The sequence below is a fragment of the Crassostrea angulata genome, chromosome 3 (assembly GCF_025612915.1).
Source record: "Crassostrea angulata isolate pt1a10 chromosome 3, ASM2561291v2, whole genome shotgun sequence".
Classification (NCBI taxonomy): domain Eukaryota; kingdom Metazoa; phylum Mollusca; class Bivalvia; order Ostreida; family Ostreidae; genus Magallana; species Magallana angulata.
Window position 1 is genome coordinate 43,191,396 of NC_069113.1, and position 23,433 is coordinate 43,214,828.

At 32.7% G+C, this 23,433-nt stretch overlaps 1 protein-coding gene across 1 annotated transcript; it reads left to right on the top strand.

Moving 5' to 3' along the window:
- The first annotated feature begins 4,277 nt into the window (after positions 1–4,277).
- LOC128175111 (organic cation transporter-like protein) lies at positions 4,278–21,759 on the top strand. The gene is made up of 11 exons (XM_052840524.1): positions 4,278–4,418; positions 5,437–5,534; positions 13,489–13,700; positions 14,777–15,007; positions 15,206–15,408; positions 16,737–17,018; positions 17,206–17,340; positions 17,488–17,573; positions 19,196–19,316; positions 19,425–19,497; positions 19,593–21,759. The coding sequence occupies exons 1-11, from the start codon at positions 4,369–4,371 to the stop codon at positions 19,785–19,787; spliced, it is 1,686 nt and encodes a 561-aa protein (XP_052696484.1). The 5' UTR covers positions 4,278–4,368; the 3' UTR covers positions 19,788–21,759.
- The last annotated feature ends 1,674 nt before the right edge of the window (positions 21,760–23,433 follow it).

The window sequence follows — 23,433 nt, forward strand, 5'->3', positions numbered from 1 at the left end:
ATGCGGGGGAAGGGGGGGGGGGGCACAATTACAGGGTGTCATATTTTTACGTAGGAATATAGAGAGAAATGTTTTGAAATCTTCTTCTGTATAACCAACTGGCCGGAGAGCTTGCAAGTAGGATGGTCAGGTAGTAAAATTCAAGTTTGTCAAATCATGATTATCAAGATTATGGTCGAGCCACAATAAGGGAGGGGGGGGGGGGTTGAATTTTTACCTACGGGTATATAATATAGAGAAATGTATGGTGTTCCGATGGGGCCACTTCGATCTTAGCACTTTCCCCTTCAGGGCGAAGACGCAAGAGTGCGAAATTGCGAAGGCGAATATGCGACGTTGAAGGGGCGAAAGAGCGTAGATGCAACGGCAAAGACGATTCTATCTATCGCGGCTCGGACCCCTCCCGCCGGAAAATTTAATGTTAATAATTTCACACAGTAAAGGGGGAGAGGGGGTCTGGACCCCACCCCCATCCCTGGAAAATTTAATTTAAATAATTTCATAAAATAAAATTTACAAAATATACCTTGGACCCCACCTACAAATACAATTATCGATCCCCCCCCCCCCCCCCAAAAAAAAGTTATGGATCTGGGCAGGTTGTTGAAAATAAATCCTTAAAAGTTTGCCTTCTTCCTCAGATGTCATTTTAAACAGCTAAATTTGTCTCGAAACATTTGAGAGCTCCAGGATTATAAAAAGGCGAAGGCAAGAGCACGAAGATGCGAAGACGAGGTTGCAAAGGAGCGATAGTAGTATTGCTTCTCAGCCATCGCAGCTTCGCACTTTCCCTCCTTCGCTTTCGCCTTCGAAACTTCGCACTCTCGCATCTTCGCCCTACAGGCGAAGGTCGAAGTGGCCTCATCGAAACACCTTTAAAATTCCTTTAAAATAGTCTTCTTGAAAACCAATCAGCCAAAAAAGCCGAAACTTGTGTGTAAGCACCAGTTGTGCTGTTAAAGGTTCGTTCAAAAAATAATTCCCGGGAGAAGAATAGGACCACAAATGATGGAGGGATTTCTAAAAAGGAATAAAATCTTCTCTCAACTACTAAAACACAAAAGAGGCTTGATATTGAACATAAAAAGATAAAAATCGAAACATCTTTTTACGTTTGTAACAACATCTATCATACTAAATTGTTAGAACATTTTGATTTGATCACAGTTAAAGATATTGTAACTTCGGGGAGCGATGTGACATCCCAATAAATACTGGAGATGCCCAGAACACAAACAGGCGTTTGTTTGATTTCTTCAACATTCAACAAATACCCCTGTTACATAAACACTATTGGAATGAACATGAACAATAGTACCTCGTGCACCGTTACCATTGTAAATTTAAGTTATTATCAACCTTAATCACTCGTGTACCTCTCGAAACCTTAAGTTAAATGCGAAGTACACTAGCAATGCGATCATCCTTGGGTATGAAAGAGTTACCCTTTACTGAGTTATGTGGAGATGTGTCATTATTAGTAAAGTATTGGAAAGCAGCAAGAAAAATCTCTGGTAGCATCCGCAGCATTTTGTTATCATTATTTATTATTAATTAATTAGGCAAGAGTAAGTACTTTCTGACAAACAGAAAATATATGCAAAGGTCTAAATGTGTATTTTTAGTAATTAAACGACGTTTCAGTAATTTGATCTCACTTGGAATCATGAGTACAATACAAACTCTGTTTAATAATTGTGCAAATGAATGATCCTAATATTGGCTCAAGTTTTCATTAAAAAAAGAAAGGTGTTGATAGAGGCCACAAAGTGCTGTGGGCATTAGCAATCTTTGCACTAAATTGTCGCAATTTGAAACTTTTTCCAACAAGAACATTAAGTTCCCAAATGGAAGTTCATAACGTCTAATGGCCTGCAATCTTAAATGAATTTGATCTAACATCCTAGAACTAACCATACCAATTTTATCTATTATTAAAGTGTTGACAAAATAAATTAAAGAAACTTCTTAAAGATGAAAGTGATGTAGATGATAAGGCATAGTTACAGTGTATGTGTTGGTAATGCTGCACTGACATTCTAATAGCACAATTATAGTTTTACCATGATTAATAAATGCAGCAACTCCCAGTAGGACAATGGTACCAATTGGACAATGCTATTGATGTTGTATAATTTTACCATGAATATTGAGCGCAGCAACTCCTATTGGTGCATCAGCACAAACTTGACAATGCCACTTAATGTTGATTGACACAGAGTTATGTACTTAGTCAACGCTTTTGATACAATAGCCCCTTCATTTATAAATATTTATGGATTTCAGACTTTTCGTGAAATTTTTGTATTTTGTATTCTAAAATATTGTGTTTGGTCTTAAGTCATTTGTTGCAAAGTAAGGTGAAATGCTCTGTCACAATCTGAGGTAACCAATTGATGTCATTGACATTCTATGTTGTTTTAAAAGTAATGATTTTCACTTAATGAGTTATTTAGAACACTATTTTGGCTATCAGAGTCATTAACTGCAGTTTCACCTATTACTTGTGAGTGAACGCTTTTTTGGTTCTCTTTGATAAAAAAGAGATTGTTCTATGTTAGACAACAGAACAGCTTGAATAATTTTTATTTATTCATCAACTGTATCCTAACACACAATGATTTTCTGTCAAAATTAATGTATTTATTGATATACACTTGCTTGCTATTTGTAAAACGGTATATATTTTTTCATATATCATATCTATCTATGAGGCAAGTACAGTTTTAAAAGCGCATAATAATAATCGCCTGTTTCAGAGGTAGGTTTTGTAACTCTGTTACAAATTTGACATTGTAAGTAATGATTATGCTTTTAGATAAGCTGCTTTGTTTTGGGGATTTGAATCTTTAATCTTTGCATTCGCAAATGAATCTGATAATATTGAATAAACTTTATTATAATCGTGATGATAACGAACAGTGTTCAAAATCAAAAGTCCAAATGAAAAATACAAAACAGGACTGGAGCAAAGTAAACACAGGCCGAAAAAATGGAGTAGGATCAGGTGCCATGGAGGAGTGAGAATCCTCTTCTGACTGGTCACACCCGCCTTATGCTCTTTGTCGTAAGTGGGAAAAAGGAAAAATCCGTAGACAGGTGATTAATTATGGTCGCGATTGACGAAATACGTCGTCGATATACCAGAATGTTGAGTTGAAGGCCACAACGAGTGCTATATTTTATTAAATCGAAAATCTTTTCTTATTAATCCACAGAGGGATATAAACTGAATGTTTTCATTATGATCTTTTGATCATAGAGTCCTACTCAAAAGTTCTAAATTTTATGACCCCTGTACAAGGGATTCATATCCTATGGAAAGTTCCTGTGCATGGTATGCTTGTAGACGAATCTACTTAAGAGCCCGGTAGGGCGAGAGCGCTATAGATATAAGTTGTTTGAGCATTGGACTTCTTCTTTGTGTTTATTCAACAACCCCAATACCAAGAAAAAGAATTTATCGAATATATATATATATATATATATATATATATAATGGTTGAACGGCCCCCATATGGAATTTACAGACCATGTATTAAGCATATTAGGTCAACTACAAACCATGTAACGATTATATCTCACTGACTTTCTTTTTTTAATGATAAAAAGTATAAAGCAATGGAAATCAAGCTTTTGTATTTAAAATATTAGGCTACAAGTTTTAATTTGATTACGAAACTGACGTCATAATGCTCTAAAATGACGTCATAATGCTCAAAGGGGGTGATATCTCTACTGACTCTATATGGAATATACATAGTCTCCACGTGACTGCTGTTAGCCAATGATTTTCTTTAGCAGGAGGTAAGATATCCAATTATTTACAGGATACACTGGACTTTTAACATTCTAATTGTGTTGACTCATTTTATGCACTGTATAATGTTTTGACGTCACTATGTTTTGACGTCACAATCACGTCTTTAACACTGTTTGTATAGGAATGATCTTGTACATAGAATATATACTTTACCAGGCATCATTTTTTGGTCAACTGTACAATGGATACCTTAAATCTACTGGAGAGCCCGGTAAGGCGAAAGCGCTATGGATAAAAGTTGTTTGAGCATTGGACTTAAATAATATGTTTATTCATCCCCCGTACCAAGAAAAAGGATTAATTGAATATATATATATATATATATATATATATATATATATATATATATATATATATATATATATATATATATATATATGAAATCATGTCTCAATAGTTTAAAGACGAATACACCTATCGAATGATAAGATCCACTTTATAAATGTACGACGGTTTCAAGCCTATGTGATATCCTGTGCGATTTTTTAGATATAACATAGTGTCGGTTAACGGCTTTGCCCATATGTACTATTCGTCTTCGCAAAATGGGTTCGTCTGACAATGGGAGTGATAAAAAACTTGATGAGAATTATATGTGAGTAATTAAATATGAGTATATATTACATCTTCAATTTTTTATTGATTTGCGTATATGTTACTGAATGGTTTCAATACCAAAGAAGTGGCCCTTCTACTCATCGTAAACACTAAATTAAATTCTGTAGACGATTTATGCTTAGGTTGTGCTTAAATTAATTCAGTGTACTGATGTATCCTATTTCAAAGTATAAGTAAATTTTTTTTCTTAGATATATATGCGAGAAGAGGAGATTTTCTCAGATCTTATACATTTTCACTTTATGTTCATACCGGTCTCTTTATAAATGATAAGTAATTTTTAATTTGAGTGTCCAGGCTTTATTATATATGCATTATTTAAAATGAAAGATGTTATCGAAATATTAGCAATATTTTTTTTTGGGGGGGGGGGGGTGTATATTTTTTAAATGTTGTAAACATACCCTGACTTTTTTTCTGGTTGAACTCGATATTCTTCACTAGGTTCCTTGTCTCGATAAATTTTCTCCTAAAATGTATTTTTCACTAAGCAACCAATGAATGTTCACTTAATAACTGGGTAATCAGTTTTATACGTGCGTAGCGCGCATAAAGAGAAATAAAATAAGATATAGGACCAAACAAATTATGGTATATACATGTTTGTAATCCTCAATCCTAAGGACATTGCCATAGGCGAATAAACAATTTAAATTCTTAATAATGTAAGCGTTTTGTTTTTTTTTTAAATTTTGTACAAAAATGTTTCACAGAACTTTTAAAAGTAAATAATGTGTGAGCTTTAATCCTTATTTAGAAACAATTTCTTCTAACGTGTAGTCTGATGACAAATGCTAAACTATCATAGTATGTGACTTAACCTAAAGGAGCAATTATGGGCACACATAATATAACCTTATTCGTAAGCATTGTTTTTAAATTTAATATTCTACTCTATCCTAACAACCTTATACTTATAAATTAACACAGACATAAAAAAAACCCGTTAGTTTTATTTCAAACGATACTAATATCAATTTTATTTTAATTTACAGATATGGCCGCTGGGGCAACTATCAAGTGATTCAAGCTGCCTTGATATTCTACAACATATTACCTACAGCATTTCAACTTCTGATAGGAGTTTTCATTGGTATCAACATAACATCACATATGGATGTGTATTTAAAAAAAATTACGTTCAGTATTAGATAATAGATAAGACTTGCACGATAAGGGAAGGACAACCTCTTCAGATTTATCTCAAATTAGGATATAGGTCAGATAAACATTAAAAGATTCCTTTGGTAGCTGTTTCCTGGTAACGTTACTCTTTCTACAATATATAAAACACATATTTTGTTAGATGATAGATTCACATATTTTTAAGATAAACCACGAAAATTTTTTATTTTCGATATTCACAAAATGTACGTTTATTAAAGCTTGCTAAAATCCTTCCCCCAAAATAGTTATGTAAATGTAAATGATTTGAAAATTTCAAACTGATATTGAAGGACATAAAAATTCAACGTATATAGACATGGTGTTCACTTTAATCACTTGCAAAGCGGCCATATTGTTATAATAATGGCGATTTTCATTAAAATAGAGTATTTATATAAAAAGAAATGAGAAAAATTACTTATTTTTGAAAACATGAGTATTTCAGATATATTATTTTCCTTCTGTTCTGGAACGAAATGTGCTTGTTTTGTTTACGTAAGATGCAGTTCCCTTTGAATCGGAATAATTGGCGCGGGGCTTTCTAGGATTAAATTAAAGTGTGTTTTGGTAATGAAAGACGACATATAGGGAATTTGGAATTTATTTTCAAAATACTTCCCATTCATAGGTTTTTTTCATCGGTCCAATAAGTTTTAATTGCAAACTTATTTGTGTTAGAAATGTCTTGTCGAGTCCTTTTTTAAACATGAATTTGGTATCGAGCTTGCAGCGATGTCATTATGAGATATTGAATGGGAATTTCTAGATATTCTAATTACTTCTAATTACTTCATGCTGTTTTTAACGATTCATATATTCACGTATTTCCCTATATATTCATATTTTAGATAGTATAAGGGTTGAACGATGAGATATATAGAGTAAATTTAAAATGTGAATTAAAAAACCCTGAATGTGAAGACAAAATCATACACTGTGAAAAGTAATCTTTGATATGCCTTAACACATTTTCTTATTCAAAAAATACAAATTAAGACGTATACATAGCAGTTTATTCATAAAAAGTATGTAATTTCATTCGTAAGGGAGATAAATTGAAGGCATAAATATTAATAAGAACAGAATCACGTGAAATTTAACTAATGAATAAAGTGGACGTGATTCCTCCATATCACAGCCTATAGGTACATGTACATGTAAGTCTGCAAGACAAGACACAAGCCCCTTTAAGTATTCCTTAAAGTTAAAAACCGTTCGTAAATAGGCACTGTCCGCCATATTTCTCTTTTATCACCGCTATCCCTACCTCTATATAAACTACAGACCTTTTAAGCCCCTTTCACAATTTGCGAACAAGCAGAGGCGACAAAATATTCGTACGACCGAAAAAAAACTGCTATTGTTCGTAAAGCCCTTTCACAATTTGCGCACGAGCACTTAACAACATTTTGCGATCGGACTATTTTGGCTTCGCACAAGCTATCGCATACGTTGCACGAGCTTTCGCATTCGTTGCATGCGTTTTTGTTGACGCATCAACTCTCTCGAAAATAGTGGACATGCACACTATTCAGATGTGACCGAATGCGATTTGAATCTCAACGTAAGATAAATTGCAGCTGTTTATGCATGTGTTGTGCGACTAGAGACTGTTGCTCAACGTATCTCATGTAATCTTGCAACGTATTACTATCATTGGAAGAATTTTTTGTTTCAGTTTTTATGCTTTATCTCTAGATAAACTGGATACAGGGTTATTTTCGTCCCGTTATATTTTCGCTTCTACCTACGGTTTTGCCTTGTCATGAATTCGCTCCAACAATGTTGTGGTAAGAGAGAGATAATGTGAGACATTGAAATTCGCCAAGTCTTAATTCGCTTACTAACAAAAGTAGCGAAAATATATGGGGGTGTGTATTTCCTTTTTACAGTGTATACTGATTAAGCATATCTGTTTCAGGCTACAATTGACCTTGATTTTGGCTGTTGCTTTTGTCATCTTCTAAGGCAATATCTTCTCTTGCATTCAGCTATGTCTACTGAAAAGCGTCTGAAACGGGCGGGATACGTATAAATACCCCCTCTGATTCGCGCGAGAATTAATACGATAAAACACATAATCGGACGAGCGCCGCACGTCCTATCGCATTGGCGCACGTTCAATCGTCCGATCATGTAGTCATTTGTGCGACCCTATCGCATAATATAACAACAGTCGCTTTCATTGTACAGCAGTCGCATACAGTCGCAAGATATATCGCAAGATTAAATGCGTTTAGATCGCACAACAGTCGCTCTGGGTCGTGCGACTTTCGTACGAGTAATTTTTAATATGCGATTATTTTGGCAACAGTTTGAGCCCTTTTTACAATTGGCGCAGAAGCGAAAAAATATTCTTGCGAAATAATTCCATTAAAAATGTGTGTACGAAATTCGCACGATATAAGCGAGCGTTGCGCGATGTGAACGCATTAAATCTTGCGATATATCTTGCGTCTATATGCGACTGTTGTATGATGAAAGCGACTTTTGAAAAATAATGCGATAGGATCGCGCGAGACACCAGTTGAACGGACGATTTAACGTGCGCCAATGCGATTGGACGTGCGATCATGCGTTCCATGGTAAGAATGCTCGTGCGAGTCAGATCTAGAGTGGCTATATTTTTACCGTCCATTTTCGACGCTCTTCAGTAAACAAAGTTGAAAGCAAGAGAACATGCCGCCCAAGAAGAAACAGAGATGCAGCAGCTTTTATTATTATACCTCAATATAATTATTCTATTATATCTGATTGGTCTAGAAAGTCACGTGACAGGGCGATGAAAGCCGATATGAGCATACGACGTATGATATCAAGATTAAGATATGTGTCTTATTTTATCATCTAGCAGTTATTTAAACTAATCGAAGGTATTTAACACAGAGTTATCGTTCGTGTTCAACCACTCTACACGTTTAAGATATAAACTTTGGGTTGCCAAATAAAATAATAACCATGTTTGATGCTTAAAGTGTGCAATACCATGCTTTATAACATAAGAATGGGTGTCTGTTTTGAATAAAAACTTGGTATACCGAGCCATTTTCAAGGTACATTTCGCATAAAATAGTATCGTCTGTTTCAATTTTGATGATAATACTAGGTCAGGCGCGGATCGAAAATAAATCATAAGGGGGAAATCGCTACTAATCACTTTACATGTAATTGTTGCAACAGCAGAAAAAAACCTGTATTTTCTATTCTCACATTCATACATGTATCTTGAACTCGTTTTATCCATCAATTAATCATAATAACGTTAAAAATCAATAAATGTCCAATTTTTTTATTTGACTACAAGTACCTAGATTCTAGGAAAAAGACCCTAAACACGAGGCACGATTTTTACTGCGAAACTGAAAAGGTCAAATAAAACCACGTGGTCTAAATATAAACGACAATAACATTCGCAGGGGTAATTCGGTCGCGTCTGAATAATGTGCATGTCCACAATTTTGAGGAGACTTAATGCGGCCACAATGTCCATGTAATGAATGCGAGAGCTCGTGCAACGTTTACGACAGTTCGTGCAATTTTGTCTTGCCGTGTTACTTGGTCCCAATGAAATTATCAAATTTTACGCACTTTAATTTGTCAAGTTAATAATAACATCGAATAAACAGGTCAATTCATTATTTACAAACAGAATATACACATAAAAAAGAAATAAATGCATAAAATTCCAAAGACCTCGAAAGGAATGCTACACGTCGGCCACTAGTTTCAGGTGTGCAATCGGGTGTAACGAAATCGAAGGGTTTATAAACCGTTACCTGGCCTTTATGAAAAGGCCTATTTACGAACGATGGTCAGCTTTAAGGTGGAATGTCCCTCTGATAAGAGAGATAACTTCTGTAGAAAATAATATCACTTTGTTTCCGCTAACTCACAATTATTAATGCATGTAAGAACAAGGGAGGTGGTGCATGGTCCCAATTAATGTTGGAAGGCGATACACTTATTTGAATTCAAAGATAGAGAAAGAAAATTAGAACTGAACCCTATGGCTCTTTTGAAGCAAGGGGGGGGGGGGGGGCAAAAAGTAAAGAAAACTTTACAAAATACTACAAGAAATGTATCATAATGATAAAGTATTTATGAGGCAATATCTACATGACTATTCCTCCCCCTCTCCCCTCCCCCCTCCCGATGGATTTATTCTTTTTTTAAATATAACTAAATTTTATGTACTTGTTCAGTACATGTACGGTACATGTTTGATGTTTTAGGCCAGAGAATATTTGGATTGAATATTTTTATTTCTCTATCTATTCAGTCTTCCCATAAACTAGAGTTATCGTTACTGAAAGAGTTATCTGCCCCTTACAGCAGGTATGCTTTACTTCCGGGTATTCAAAGATGAGTAAACAGTGCGGGAGTTAACAAATACATGTACGACTTTTCTTCCGACCAAAAAGTTTGATAATGTTTGAAAACAGAAAACACCAACAGTTAATTAAAATAAAAAAAATTTAAAATCAGCATATCATAAGAATACGTTTGATTACAATCAATAACATTTATAATGTGATGTACATATTTTTGATCAATCGGAAAACATTGCGAATGAAAGACAATTTGATTTTTAGTTATCGAACAATTACTTATTTTCTCGGTTTTAGAGCTAACAGCTAATAGAGCTAACGGATGGATGGAGGTAATAGTGATATCTCTGTAAAACAACTTCACCTGATACGCAGAAATGAAAGATGTTATGAATATTAGAAAGGGCTGGAATTGAAAATCGAGTTTTTTCTAGAAATCAAATATAGAAATATAAATTCCTTATAAACTGTCCTTATTTTTTCTCTGAGGACAACGCTGATATATAGGGAAATTACGCATACATGTAGATGTAATTCTGATTAAATTCAGATAAACATGTGCGAGACCCCAACTCAAGTAATAACGGGCTTGGATTTTGGGAATTTGTGAACTGATTGATTTTTATTTTTTAAATGTTTTTCGTCATGATTTTAGGTCGGTCTGCTCCCCCTCTCACGCACACACTTTTTCAATATACAAAATTTGCGCAAGCCTGTTGAGAAGTATTCGTTCAAAATGCCATACATTCATGAAACATATATAGATGCAGTAAGTATTGGTATCTAACCAGGCACCGACGGTCATCAATTCAGGCAGCTGTATCTGCCACGTACGATGTTTAATCAATGACAACCATATGAATTTCTGAACAAAACAAATTCATTGTATTAAATAGATATTACAGGGTTAAGAGGAATGACAGTGTTGAAATTATAGCGCAATGCTATATTATTGTATAGATTTCATCGACATGAGAATTTGTTTTCGGTTAAAAATAAGACGTACTTGTTTCCTTCAAGCCTTTGATGAAACTGCTCAAACACACCTTTTGAAGTTTGTTTGCTTGTTTGTTTGTTTGTTTTACATTTAGTACCTTTATTACTTTGATCATTTACCACAGTGCCCTTTATATATAGTATTGAGTTGTACTTTATATATGTGCCATCTGTAGCAAACAAATGATGGTAAAGTGCGAGAAAATATTAAAGCTGATTTTAAAAAGAAATGCACAAGAGCAAATTAGTATCAATTAGCCATACATATGAAAACCATGTTTTGGAATGAACTATTAATATGAATATAAACCTGAATGTTGTCGATCAAAATCGTAACGCAACTTTAAATGAAAACATGATCGCAATTTACATGTATATGCGAAAAATTACGCAAAAGCTAGGTTGCGAATGTTTTAATCCATTATCTCGTAAATTCACATGATGAAATATAAATTAGTCAATAATTAATCTACATGAAATCGATCAAGTGGAAGTATATAGTAACGACCGCTAATGATCAGTGCAGATATGTGGGTATAATGCCTATCTTTGTACTTCGACCTACTGATAGAATAAAAAAATTCTCTTTTTAAAGGTGGACAGACGTGTCTTTATGATTGTTTTACATGTCCACTTCACTGGAAAATATAATGCACAAGTATCAGCTGAAACCACATGTACGCACTTCATTGCAAGCAAATAGCATTAATGATTGGTTGGTTGTCGGTGCGCAGCATAAGGGGGGGGGGGGGGGGCAGGGAGCCTCCATCCACCACTTCTTCTTGCAGCAGATAGTTTTCATAAGTTAACATATTAAAAAATGAATAAACATAAAGTCCCCCAACCACTTTTTGGGGAGCACCATCCATGTAAAAAAAAAATTGAAATGAATCAGTGAAAAGAAGGAAATGAATAGTGAAATCGAAGTTATGATTAAAGGTACGCAGTACAGTTCGCTATCCCCCCTCCCCCAACACACAAGGATCAGAATTTTCATGGTTTGTCAAGATTTTTTGGATGACCCCCCCCCCCCCGCACTTTCAAAAACGATGCTACAATTAAACGCGTTATTCAAATCTCCGAACTGTTTTGCATTATTATATCATCCTTTAATTGCACAATTGTCTTTTTACATTGACAATTTACACCAATAACCGATTAAACAAGACAAAAAACGTTTATTATAACCATTTGTTTATACTGGTAAAATAGCGCATACCTGCTCTAATGGAGAGATAACTCGTGTTACGAACGATAACTCCAGGTTATGAAAATCCCGAATAGCTCGTTCACAGAGCTGAATGAATTATAATTGGGAAAATGTGACCAAGACAATTACAAATTCTAGACTTAGTTGAAATCGTTTAATTAAAAACTTATAACATTTCAAATGTTTAAAATTGAATAAAGCTTTTCTATTCTGAGGGAGCAGATATGGGAAAACAAATTGAAAAAACCTAATATCTCAGCTCATTTGATTCAAGACAGTATATCCCTGTATTGATATCATACCTATTACTGGAAGATCATTCACTTGATCCCCGTTTTGTGTTACATAACAAAATGCTCTGGTTTACATTTTTAGGATTTCTTAAATATATAAATCCATTAACTATTATCCTATCCAAATTTAAAAAAGATAACCTTTTCTGAAATTTAAGAAACTGTGGCAATTTTACTTGCACTGATTGTAAAACTGGTATGTAAAACCTTCAATAGTCTATGATAAAGAAAGATAACTCTTGCTGATTGAAGCAATTTCTGTTGCAATCCTATACAACAAAGTGCTATTCTCAACTAAAACGCAGCGCTTCATTATGTTTTCTAATATGAATTGAAAATGTATATCACTATATATTATTTTCATATACATTTTGGATTTTTAATTTTATGCTGCGATGGTAAAAAAAAAAATTTCTAATCACTATGTCTAGTTTTCTTCATATCATGATTAGACATTTTACCAATTTCTGAAAAATCTAGCAGCGCTTCATCACTTAAAATTTGTTTCATGTGAATCGATTGATATTGACTTTGATGAAAATCAATATGATCTTTTTTTTAAATTTATGGCAAAATTAATAGCAGAGGGATATTACACCTTAAGCGGGGAAATTAACTGTTAGATGGTCAGCTTTAAGCGGGGAAATTAACTGTTAAAGTTAATCTATTTATTGATTTTTAAAATGTTGATATATTTAACCAAAGATATCAAACTTGTGAATATAAATAGTAGCCTAATTTTATTGTTAATTAAAGTTAATCTATTTATTGATTTTTAAAATGTTGATATATTCAACAAAGATATCAAACTTGCGAATATAAATAGTAGCCTAATTTTATTGTTTTAAATTTTGAAACAATTTCATTGGGTTTTTTTTTTATTTTGACTTCAGCAACAATATTTAATTGTACATTTTGCTTAGAAAAAAACAACAACAATTAAATGACAAGTTTGATTAATAATTGAACAAAAGAACTTGATTATAAATATGAGATGAACCTGAACTTTGTTTTGTTACAACACATTTGCTCTCATTGATGTGGTTTTAACAGGTTATAGACCAACCTTTCAATGTTCATCGAGCAGCGCATATGAAAATATTACTTTGACCACAAACAGCTCCTATTTCGTTTCCTACGACAAATGTCATATTAAAGTGCTATACAATGACACAGCTAAGAAGACGCAAACGTTGGTCAAGAAAACAACTTGTTTTGAGGGATATCAATACAGTCTTGAAAAAGACCGCTCATATGTCACTGAGGTATTCGTCGCAGTTACTGTGGAATCATTAATTTTTGTGGGGGCGAGTTTTTTATGGATTGCCTAAATTTTACAGATTCGTGGGGACGTGATTTCGCGTATTCTCTTAAACCTACAAAAGAATTATGACTTTATTACCTTAATTTATTTATTCGTAGAGGATGTTAATTTGTGAATGAGAGGTACCCACGAATTCCACGAAAATTGAGCCACCAAGAAAATTAATGATTCCACAGTATAAAAAAAGCTTAAAAAATTAACTTTATTAGAGCTTAGCCCCGCTATTTTCGAGGCTGGACTCTGGGCCATGCAACACCAACTTTTTTTTTATCAAAGTGCTGTCACCGCGCTTACAACGTGCTACCGAATATTTAAGCAAGTTCAAAAGAAGCTTTTGGTAGATGTCAATCTGAAGTCAGATAAGCTTTCACACAAAGCACGGTCATGTAGTTTGCTACATTATGAAAAGGTGATTTTGAACATCTTGAGATATAAAATAAAAATGAAATTAATTGCATATCATTATTATTATAAAAACCATAACCTTGGTTTTTTTTTTTTAAATTTACAATAAGTGACTTCAATATGTATACCGAAAGAAAAACCTTTCAAAAGGTTATTGGGACCAAACGTCCCAGCAGAATCTGAATCAAAATCTACCAGAGACATCATAAATAGATAGAATATTCTTTAATTTATTGATTATTTCTTACGAAATCATTTCAAAGTGCAAAAGTTCCCCCATACCATTTTCAACTATGTTAGTCAAACGGTACTTAAAAAAATGAGCAATATGATATGCATATTCCTAAATCAATGGGTGGTGCCACAAGTCATTCAAACTGACTAGCCTAGCTAGGTAGCCGAGCAGTTAATGCACTAGCTAGAAGAGTGGACAAGAACCAATTCCTGGTCAGAGTGGTGCACGTAGTAGAGCTCATATAAAGTTAATTTATCCCTGCTTTATATATCTAATTTTTTTCACTTTTAACAGGTATATTTTAATTAGAAATATATTGAAATATCTTTGAATATTTGCATGTTACATGCTTTTGGCTTTACATGTTATGTTCACAGATGGATCTTGTGTGTGATCAAGCCTATCTTGGAGAGTTGATTCAGACTCTCATCATGACTGGACAGCTAGTTGGGGCAGCCTTTGCATCGTCTCTCAGTGACAAGTTGGGTAGAAAAACGATCCATTTGACATCTCATTTATTGACGTTAACGTTCGGGATTGGAGTGGCTTTCTCACCCAACTACGTAACCCTGGCAGCCCTCAAATTTGTTCTCGGTGTTTTACAACAGGTAGCATATACAAGGAGCATAGCTTAGCTACTATTATAATAATTATTAAAACATTGCTTGAATCCCATTTTAAACATTTCATGTGCTTTTCTTTTTAATATTACTTGTACATTATTTAGCTTATTTTCTTCTTCAAAATAAAGTCCAAATAGGATTTATCATATAGATGTTTAAATGAATTGCTTTTGATTATTCAAGGGGATGGTTATGTCCAATACAGTGCTTGGATTGGAATTGTTTCCAGAACAAACGCGTTTCTACTCGGAAGCTATTGGACTTTTTAGTTGGACCACAAGTTTGGTTATCATGGCTCCGGTAGCATATTTGATGAGAAACTACTCCTGGAGATATCTACAGGTTGTTGGGACGTGCTTCTCTTTAATAAGTTTAGCCCAATATTGGTAAGCTACCTTATCAAATAACTTCTCTGATAGATGAACGATAAAGAAAACAAATTACATGATTGTTGAATGCTGATAAAACAAGGGTTTTCTTTGTATAAAAATATATCAGTTATAGCTATATATATATAAGTGCTTTTGAGTGAAGCTAGTTTTATAATAACTTCTTTATGATTGATAATAGAGTAAAGAGCACTCGGAAGAAGACGAAAGAATTTCAATTCAAGTTAGAATATTAATTTTTGACTTGTATGCATCGTTTTCATTAAAAATGTAACGATGGAAGTCAATATTGGGCTTTTATTCTATAAAGACAACAGGTATTGATTTTTAAATATCGTTTTTTGCCTAAATCTTGGATCATTCACTGTTCTTAATTGCAAAATTAGGTATGAATGGGTCCTGACTACATCCTAAAAATATTTTTATTTAAAGAATAAGTTTATTTTTATTTTAATCATTGATTTATTAATATGGAGTCTAGACCCATAATGAGTTAAATTTGTGATTTTCACCAAAAACGTTTTACTCTTTTAATAATTGTCAAAGAGTTAGATTTATTCACCCGTACTTTACTGTGTCAACGTAGCTCACTGTGAAAGGCGGAGGCTCGTAGTCCATCCTTCTCCATGGAAAGGGTGTTCGAATCGTAAAGACGGCGTTTTATTTTTCATTCATTTTCCTGTTTTGCTTTTTTTCATTGATAATGAGAAAAATATCTAATACTATTTATATAATGACAACAATTACGTAATGTTCATGTTCTGTACATACAATGTTGGATAAAAATAGAGCTAGCACAAATATGAGATCATGCTGTAATGCTTAGAAAGCATCAAATTAAACAAAGGAAATAAATATTAAGTACATGTATCATTGTATATTATTTATTTGTCAAAGAATGAAGTTCTATATAATACATGTACATGTACTGATGCACAGTTTCAAACGTAAAGTTTTTTTTATATGTTCATATGCCATATCAAAATCCCGGGTACGTGGGGATTTGTCAGGCCTTATATGCTCTTGTCCTTTATCACATCCAATTATATTTCTTGTATGTTCTTCAATATGCATGTGATTAATGTCTCTAACCAAACACTTTTGAAATCTTAAATTATTTTTATTTTTGATGATATTGGGTTTTTTTCCAGAATATTTGTTAATGAAATGTGTTTACGTTAACAATAAGCTATTCACCGTTTTTAAAGCGTGTTCCAGGGGATGTGTGATAGTTTTGACGTTATGATAACGTCTGTTTGATTTAATACATTATGTATGCAACATACATGTCAATTGCAATAAATTGTCCTCTTTAACAAATCTAGGATTCAAGACGAATCATTAAGATGGCTAGCAGCAAACGGTAAAAGGGAGGCCGCGGATAAGGTCATGCATAAAGTGGCAAGATGGAATAAAATCAACTACGAGGAACTGAAGAAAATAGTGGACAAAAAAATGGATAGCATCAAACCCGACACGCATAAGGTCAACGAAACGGAGACGACCACGAATAGTGCGCCGTCGCATGTTGTGGAAAAATATTCGGCCCTAACAATTTTGAGAAACAAAAGCATTTTTCTTATCTCTTTGATCTTGTGGTTTATATGGTAATTGCTTTTCTGCTTGTTAATAAATTAATCAGTCGGTCATACTCAAATATATGTAGTTTAAGCTTCAAAGAATATCGACCGATTGATGTAAATTAGTGTTTACAATATCAGTATGAATTAATATGCATTAAATTATTCCTCAGTAGCCCTTACGATAGTTTCATTTTCTGAGTATGTATCTTAGGGTTACCAATACGGTTACCTACTTTGGACTGACCTTGACATCAACATCTTTGGCGGGAAACCGTTTCCTGAACTTTTTCCTATCATCCATTGTTGAGTACATAGCGGTGATTTGCGAGTTCTTAATGCTGCGTAGGTAAGCATGGAGATGGTATAATGAAATGTTTCAATATAAACAAACTGTTTGTATACGTATTAGTTATTTTTCTGCATATCATTACTGAATTAATCTGTATACATTTTGAAAAGCTGATTGTTACATGATTGATTTTCTTTTGTAAAGGCTAGGTAGAAGAACAATACTAATCATATTCCATGCTGTTTGTGGTGTATCCTTAGCTTCCGCCACTTTATTGAATTACTTTTCAGGTAAGAACAATCCATAATCGTATTGCCCATAAAAACTTACAATAAAGTAATAAAAAATAAACCAAACATCTCAAATATGAATGGTTTGTTTTACTTTATCACTGCAAACAATAACTGTTATACATTGAACAAATTCAGAATGAAGTCTAAAACAGCTTATTGATTTCTTGGACGAAATTGTTCATAGAAAAAACTCGCTCCTGGTCTGAAAAAACTCGGATGGACGACCGGAAGCTACAGTGTCACCCATTGAAAAAAACTGTATATTTATTGCGCACTAAACCTTTCCTAGTTTTGAACAGGATTAACCTTATTCATACGCGAATTTTGTATAAACAATTAGTACCAGAAAATTCTTCATGCATTTTACTGCGTATATCGTCTCTTTACTTCCCTCTAATAGTCTTTAAAACACTATCGCCAGTCCCGTGAAATGAAGTGGTGTATTTGTTTACATGTAAAGAGCTTCCCTCAATATCGATGTAAAGGACTGCGAACGATAGCATTGTCTAGCCGTCTAACTAAAAGTAATTTTTTGAAAGTTGTCTAATTAAAGTTAATTTTTTTTATAATAATGTAAACAGTTATGTATATTTTCATTAAATATAAATGATTTGGTCAAACAAAGAGAGATAACTTTGTATTTTGGGTTGAAATAGCTCCTTTCATAATAGAAAATAATATAACGGAAAACGGAAATGTTTTTTAAAACATCCCCCCCCCCCCCCCCGTGAAACAAAAATTCCTTTTGAGGGGTTTTAATTATTGTTATTTAGCATATTTTTACAAAAGGGTTTGTTGTGTCACGGGGGGAACATATGTCTACAGACCGAAATGCATTCCAAAAAAAGAATTTTGCTTTGTAAATTTTCGAAAACTAATTAACAGATATGAATTAAAATGAACTTTTACTTTAATATATATCGTAAAAATGTTATTATTAAGTTTTTATGCACATATTGGCCGCTAAATAAAATTTCCCTCACTCATAGAGACCAGTTTCAATGAAAAACATTTTAGACCCCGCGTTAGAAAAACTTTTGTTTAAAAATAAATAATTTGATTACACATTTTATTTTGATATAAATTGATTAGGATTTGATTATACTTTTTAATAGAAAACTTTTTCTAAAAGAAAAGTTTTTGAATATCTGACAGAAATTCCGAAATATTTTGATGTTAAATGTAGGCAGGAAACGGGCGTTAGCGTTCGTAGTTCTTCAATATGTTTGATTTTCCGAGGTCGGCATTGTGCTCAGGAGAAAGTATGAGGCAAGTAAAGAGACGATATCCGTTGTAAATTGCGTAAAGAATTTTATGGTACCAATTGTTTTCACAGAATTTGCATATGAATAAGGTTAATCAACTCAAAAATAACGCACGTTTTTGTGAGCAATAATGGGTAAAACTATAGCGCCCTGCTCGACATCTGAATTTTTTTTAGACCGGCAGCTACAGACCTGCAACTAAGAAAAAATATCCTAAGTTCACATATATTTCTAACGACCTAATGATAGCATTGTTAAAACATTAAAACACATATTTTTAAAAAACTTTAGGCCCGCCGACAATTTGCAATAGACATAATTTCTAAAATTGGGAACTATATATGTTTCCTTTAGGTGGAAATAGCCGAATGCAAATGGCATCGGTTGTTACAACGTTTCTTGGGAAATCGGCCATTTCCGGATCATTCAGTACTCTCTATCTGTTTACCCCAGAGTTGTATCCTACGAATTTGAGGTACATACGTTTTAATAAATATCATTTAAGACTTTTTTATTATCTGCACAACGCGGTTTTCGTATTACATATTTTAAAAATCAATGACAGGTATTTTTCTCTTTCCAGAAATGCTGGTATCGGAGTTTCGTCTGCTTTTTCAAGGTTTGGGGCAATACTGTCCCCTTTTGCAGGAACACTGGTATCTAGTTTATTTTCGAGCATTGGCTCATGCATTGTTGCAGTGTTAAAGAAATTTAAGCATTAAGTTTAACTTCTTAATATTCTTTCTTTTAGGCCGAAGAAATTCCTTGGGCTCCAGGAACTATATTTTCCGCGATGTGTTTCATCGTTACGTTCATTATCTTGTACGTACCGGAAACACGTGGTGTAGAACTTCCTCATACTCTTAAAGATGTAAAAGTGTGGTATTCAGAGAATAGTGGTATACGACAACGAAAGAAAGAAAACATCATTGAGCTGAAACTTTAATTTCGAATTTTGTCTGTTTTGAGTTTAAAAATGCAATAAGATTAAAAAAAACCCAAACTTTAATTTTTTTTTCAAGGTGTCAACAAATCCATTCGAAATGTCCGTAAAACGAATGATGAAGATACACTTCTTTGCCCAATACATATAATTAATGCATAATAACAGGTTTTCGATAAAATCAAAAAGCGGTCTTAGAACCTGAATTACTTTTATGTTCCATCAAACTTGAATGTTTTAAGTAGTGCACAATATAAAAGCCAAAAGTATATGCTTATATTTAAACTTTAGTTGTTTAGAAATATTCAAAATTTGAAAGAAATTTGACTTCACATTTTTAGCCACATTGCCTCAAGTTTACCACTTTAATTTCTTTCTAGTGGAATATAAATGAAATATTATTTGATATAAGTTGCTTTTAAACACATTAAAGATACATGTAGACGTATACGTGGTGATATGTATACAGAAAATTGTTTTGTCACCTATAAACACTACATGTACTTATATATTCTAACTAGTAACTTGAAGTGAACTTTGATATGATATAGTTGAAACAAAAATTTGCAATATTTAAAAGTTTTTAAAGAGAAATTGTATTATTAATTTTTTTTTTTAAATTACAGCATGGTTGTTATTAATCCGTTTCATAAATATAATGAAATATGGACAATGGGACTTTGGATTTTACATAAAGTAAGAATAAACGACATTTGACAGGGTGAAAATATTTTTTTAAAGAAAACCAGGATGAAGTCTTCATAATCAACCATTGTTATTATGATATCACTTTGAAATTTAATGTCTTTACTAGAAAAGAAACATAAGTTACACTTAATTAAATGACAGAGGGTTGTACAAAGCCAATGAATATTGTAAACCAACTTTTATTCGCGTGCGCGAAAGCTTCGTCGTCGCGAATATTTATCGTCGCGAACCAGTCTTTGGTAATATTTTTTTCAGATAATCTACTTTTACATCAAGAAAATTTATAGCTGCGAACCAGTTCTTCTTCGGCAACTCCCAAAATAATGTATAGCCGCAAACAAAAGTTGGTTTAGACCACCATTCAAATGAGCAAACATCTTGTATAAGATGTACCTCAATGTTAAATATATAAAGGATATGATAGACATTTTCCGGTCTTTAGATAGAGGATTATGTTTAAAAAATTTCCATTATGTTGTGTGTTTAAGAAACTAATTTAATTAATTAACTTCACATGTGTTTTGTACTGTTTTAAAAAATGTTTTGTTTGTATATCGTATCTCATTTAAAAGTTAATTTAAACTTTTGTATTCCACTCTACACTCAGCATATGCAATATGTATATATCATTATAAATTGTGTTATTATTGGACATGGAATTGAACTTTAATATGATGACATTATTTACATTTCTGATTGTCAGTCAAAGATTTTGTTTCCCAGATGAAAGTGTTTTGGTTTAATTTCTAACTGTGTTAGATTGTTGAAAGTTTACTCAATATGTTTAAGTCCGACATTTTGATGATGGTTCTGTATACGGATTTTATTTCATGTAAGCAAAAAATACATTATTTTAAATACGTCATTTGTTATTAATAAAATTTAAGTTATCTCTTAAAATTCTAAAGGCAAAAACAAACTGCGATATAAACAGAAATTCATATTCTTTTAAAATGTGTAAAATTTCTGTTTATAAAATGCTTTCTTCAATATAAAATATAGAATTGTCTTTAATTATAGAAATTAAACAAATCAACTGTAATATACACAAAGCTTTAGTACAAAACGTGCGTATTGTTTATACATGAAAAATTACAATTTTACCGATGTTAACATATATTGAGTATCATGTCTCGGTGATATGTAACGAAGAAAATTTTAAAAAATAGTACTATTTCCCTTAAATTTTAGATTTTTTTTTATGTCAAATGACATAAAATTTAAAGCTGAAGTTAAAAATATAAGCACTAACACAAGCGTTCTTTGTCTTTCCTTAATTTAATATTGTGTAGATTGGAAATACTTGATATAACCACAAAAAAACTAGAAAAATAAAGCTATTTTTTTCAAACAATATTTTTATATATAATTACAGTTAAAGTTAACTAATATGATTAACTCAAAATATGATGAAAATAGACAAACCATGACATGTTTAGCGTAATTAAAATGTATTTTTTTAAAAATATTAATGCATTAATGATTTTTTCTCATCGAAATATGAATGGATAAAAAGATATATATAATAGCAGTTCAGAAGGCGGTAGTTTGGTAAATTTGGAAAGAATGATCGATGAAAAAGAAAATTTCATCCTTATACATGTATCGATTTCTGTTCTGCCGAGTTGGAGAAACCTATTTGTCCCTTTGTTTAGTAACTTTTATAAACAAAAAACTCTAATACTGTACTACTCTTATTATACTCTCCATTTTATAAACCTATTGATTTATACTTTAATATTTATACGGTAGGAACGATCTCGATAGTACTTTTGTAGTCGTGTATATTCCTACGGCGGCGAATATTGCGTAGCACGACCTCTGGTGAGATAATGGAGTTCTCGCTTAAAGGGGCATGGTCACGATTTTGGTCAAGTTCTATTTTTCTGTTTTCATTTTTTACAATGCTTTAGGAAAGCATTTCTAATGATAAAATGAAATTTGAGGGTCAGTTGTAAAGTTTTAAGCAAGATACAGGGCTCACAATTCTTTGTCATGTAAACAAGGCTCGTGCCCTGTTGTTGTTTACATAGGTTCAAAATACCAGTAAAAAATCTTTTTCAAGCTTTGTTTACATAGCAAAAAATTGCAAGCTCTGTAACTTGCTTATAACTTAACGAATGACACTCAAATTTTGGGTGCCTATTTAAAATGCCTTACTGAAACATTGTGAACATTAAAATCGGAAAAATAATTTTTGACTAAAATCGTGACCATGCCCCTTTAATAAGCTGATTCCATGACTCTAAAATATTAGGGGGGGGGGATAAATCATTGAATTTTGACTTTAAATTACATTTTTTATACATTTGCAGTTTTTGATTTTATATCCGTATACCAAGTTATTTATATATTTTTTCTTGTTGTTAAAGCACGTTTGTATATAAACATTTGTTGGTGCAATCCATTTTTTTTATATTCGAGAGGGGTATAATTATGTAGGCGAAGTATTGAATCCGACTTATATTTTTATTTCTTATTGAATTGGGGGTTCAAGATAGTATGTCCGCAAAAAATTAAATCCCTTCTGTCGTCATTTCTTACTGCTAATAGAAATAATCATTTGTAAGGGAAAAGGTGCATTATTGACATTTACTAGGTATATTTAGCAAATTTAATGATTCATCTGGACATGAAATTGTTGTCTTTAAAATTCACAAAATTTCTATGGTTTGTAGAGTAGACCGAACTCTTATTGGAAGTTATTCAATATTGCTTTGAATGTGTTTAATCCTAAGGTATGAGTTACATTATCTATGCAGTCGGTGAATACCCATTGCTTGAACAAGATATTATTTACTCTTGAATACAAAATGTGTACGGCTTAGATCGGCTACCAGTGTTGGTGTTATTCTTGTTTATAAAGTTAACAGTGCTTATAGATGTTCTATTTGCACGTCATTTGAAGGCTTTATCCGTGCTACGGTACAGTGATCTCAGT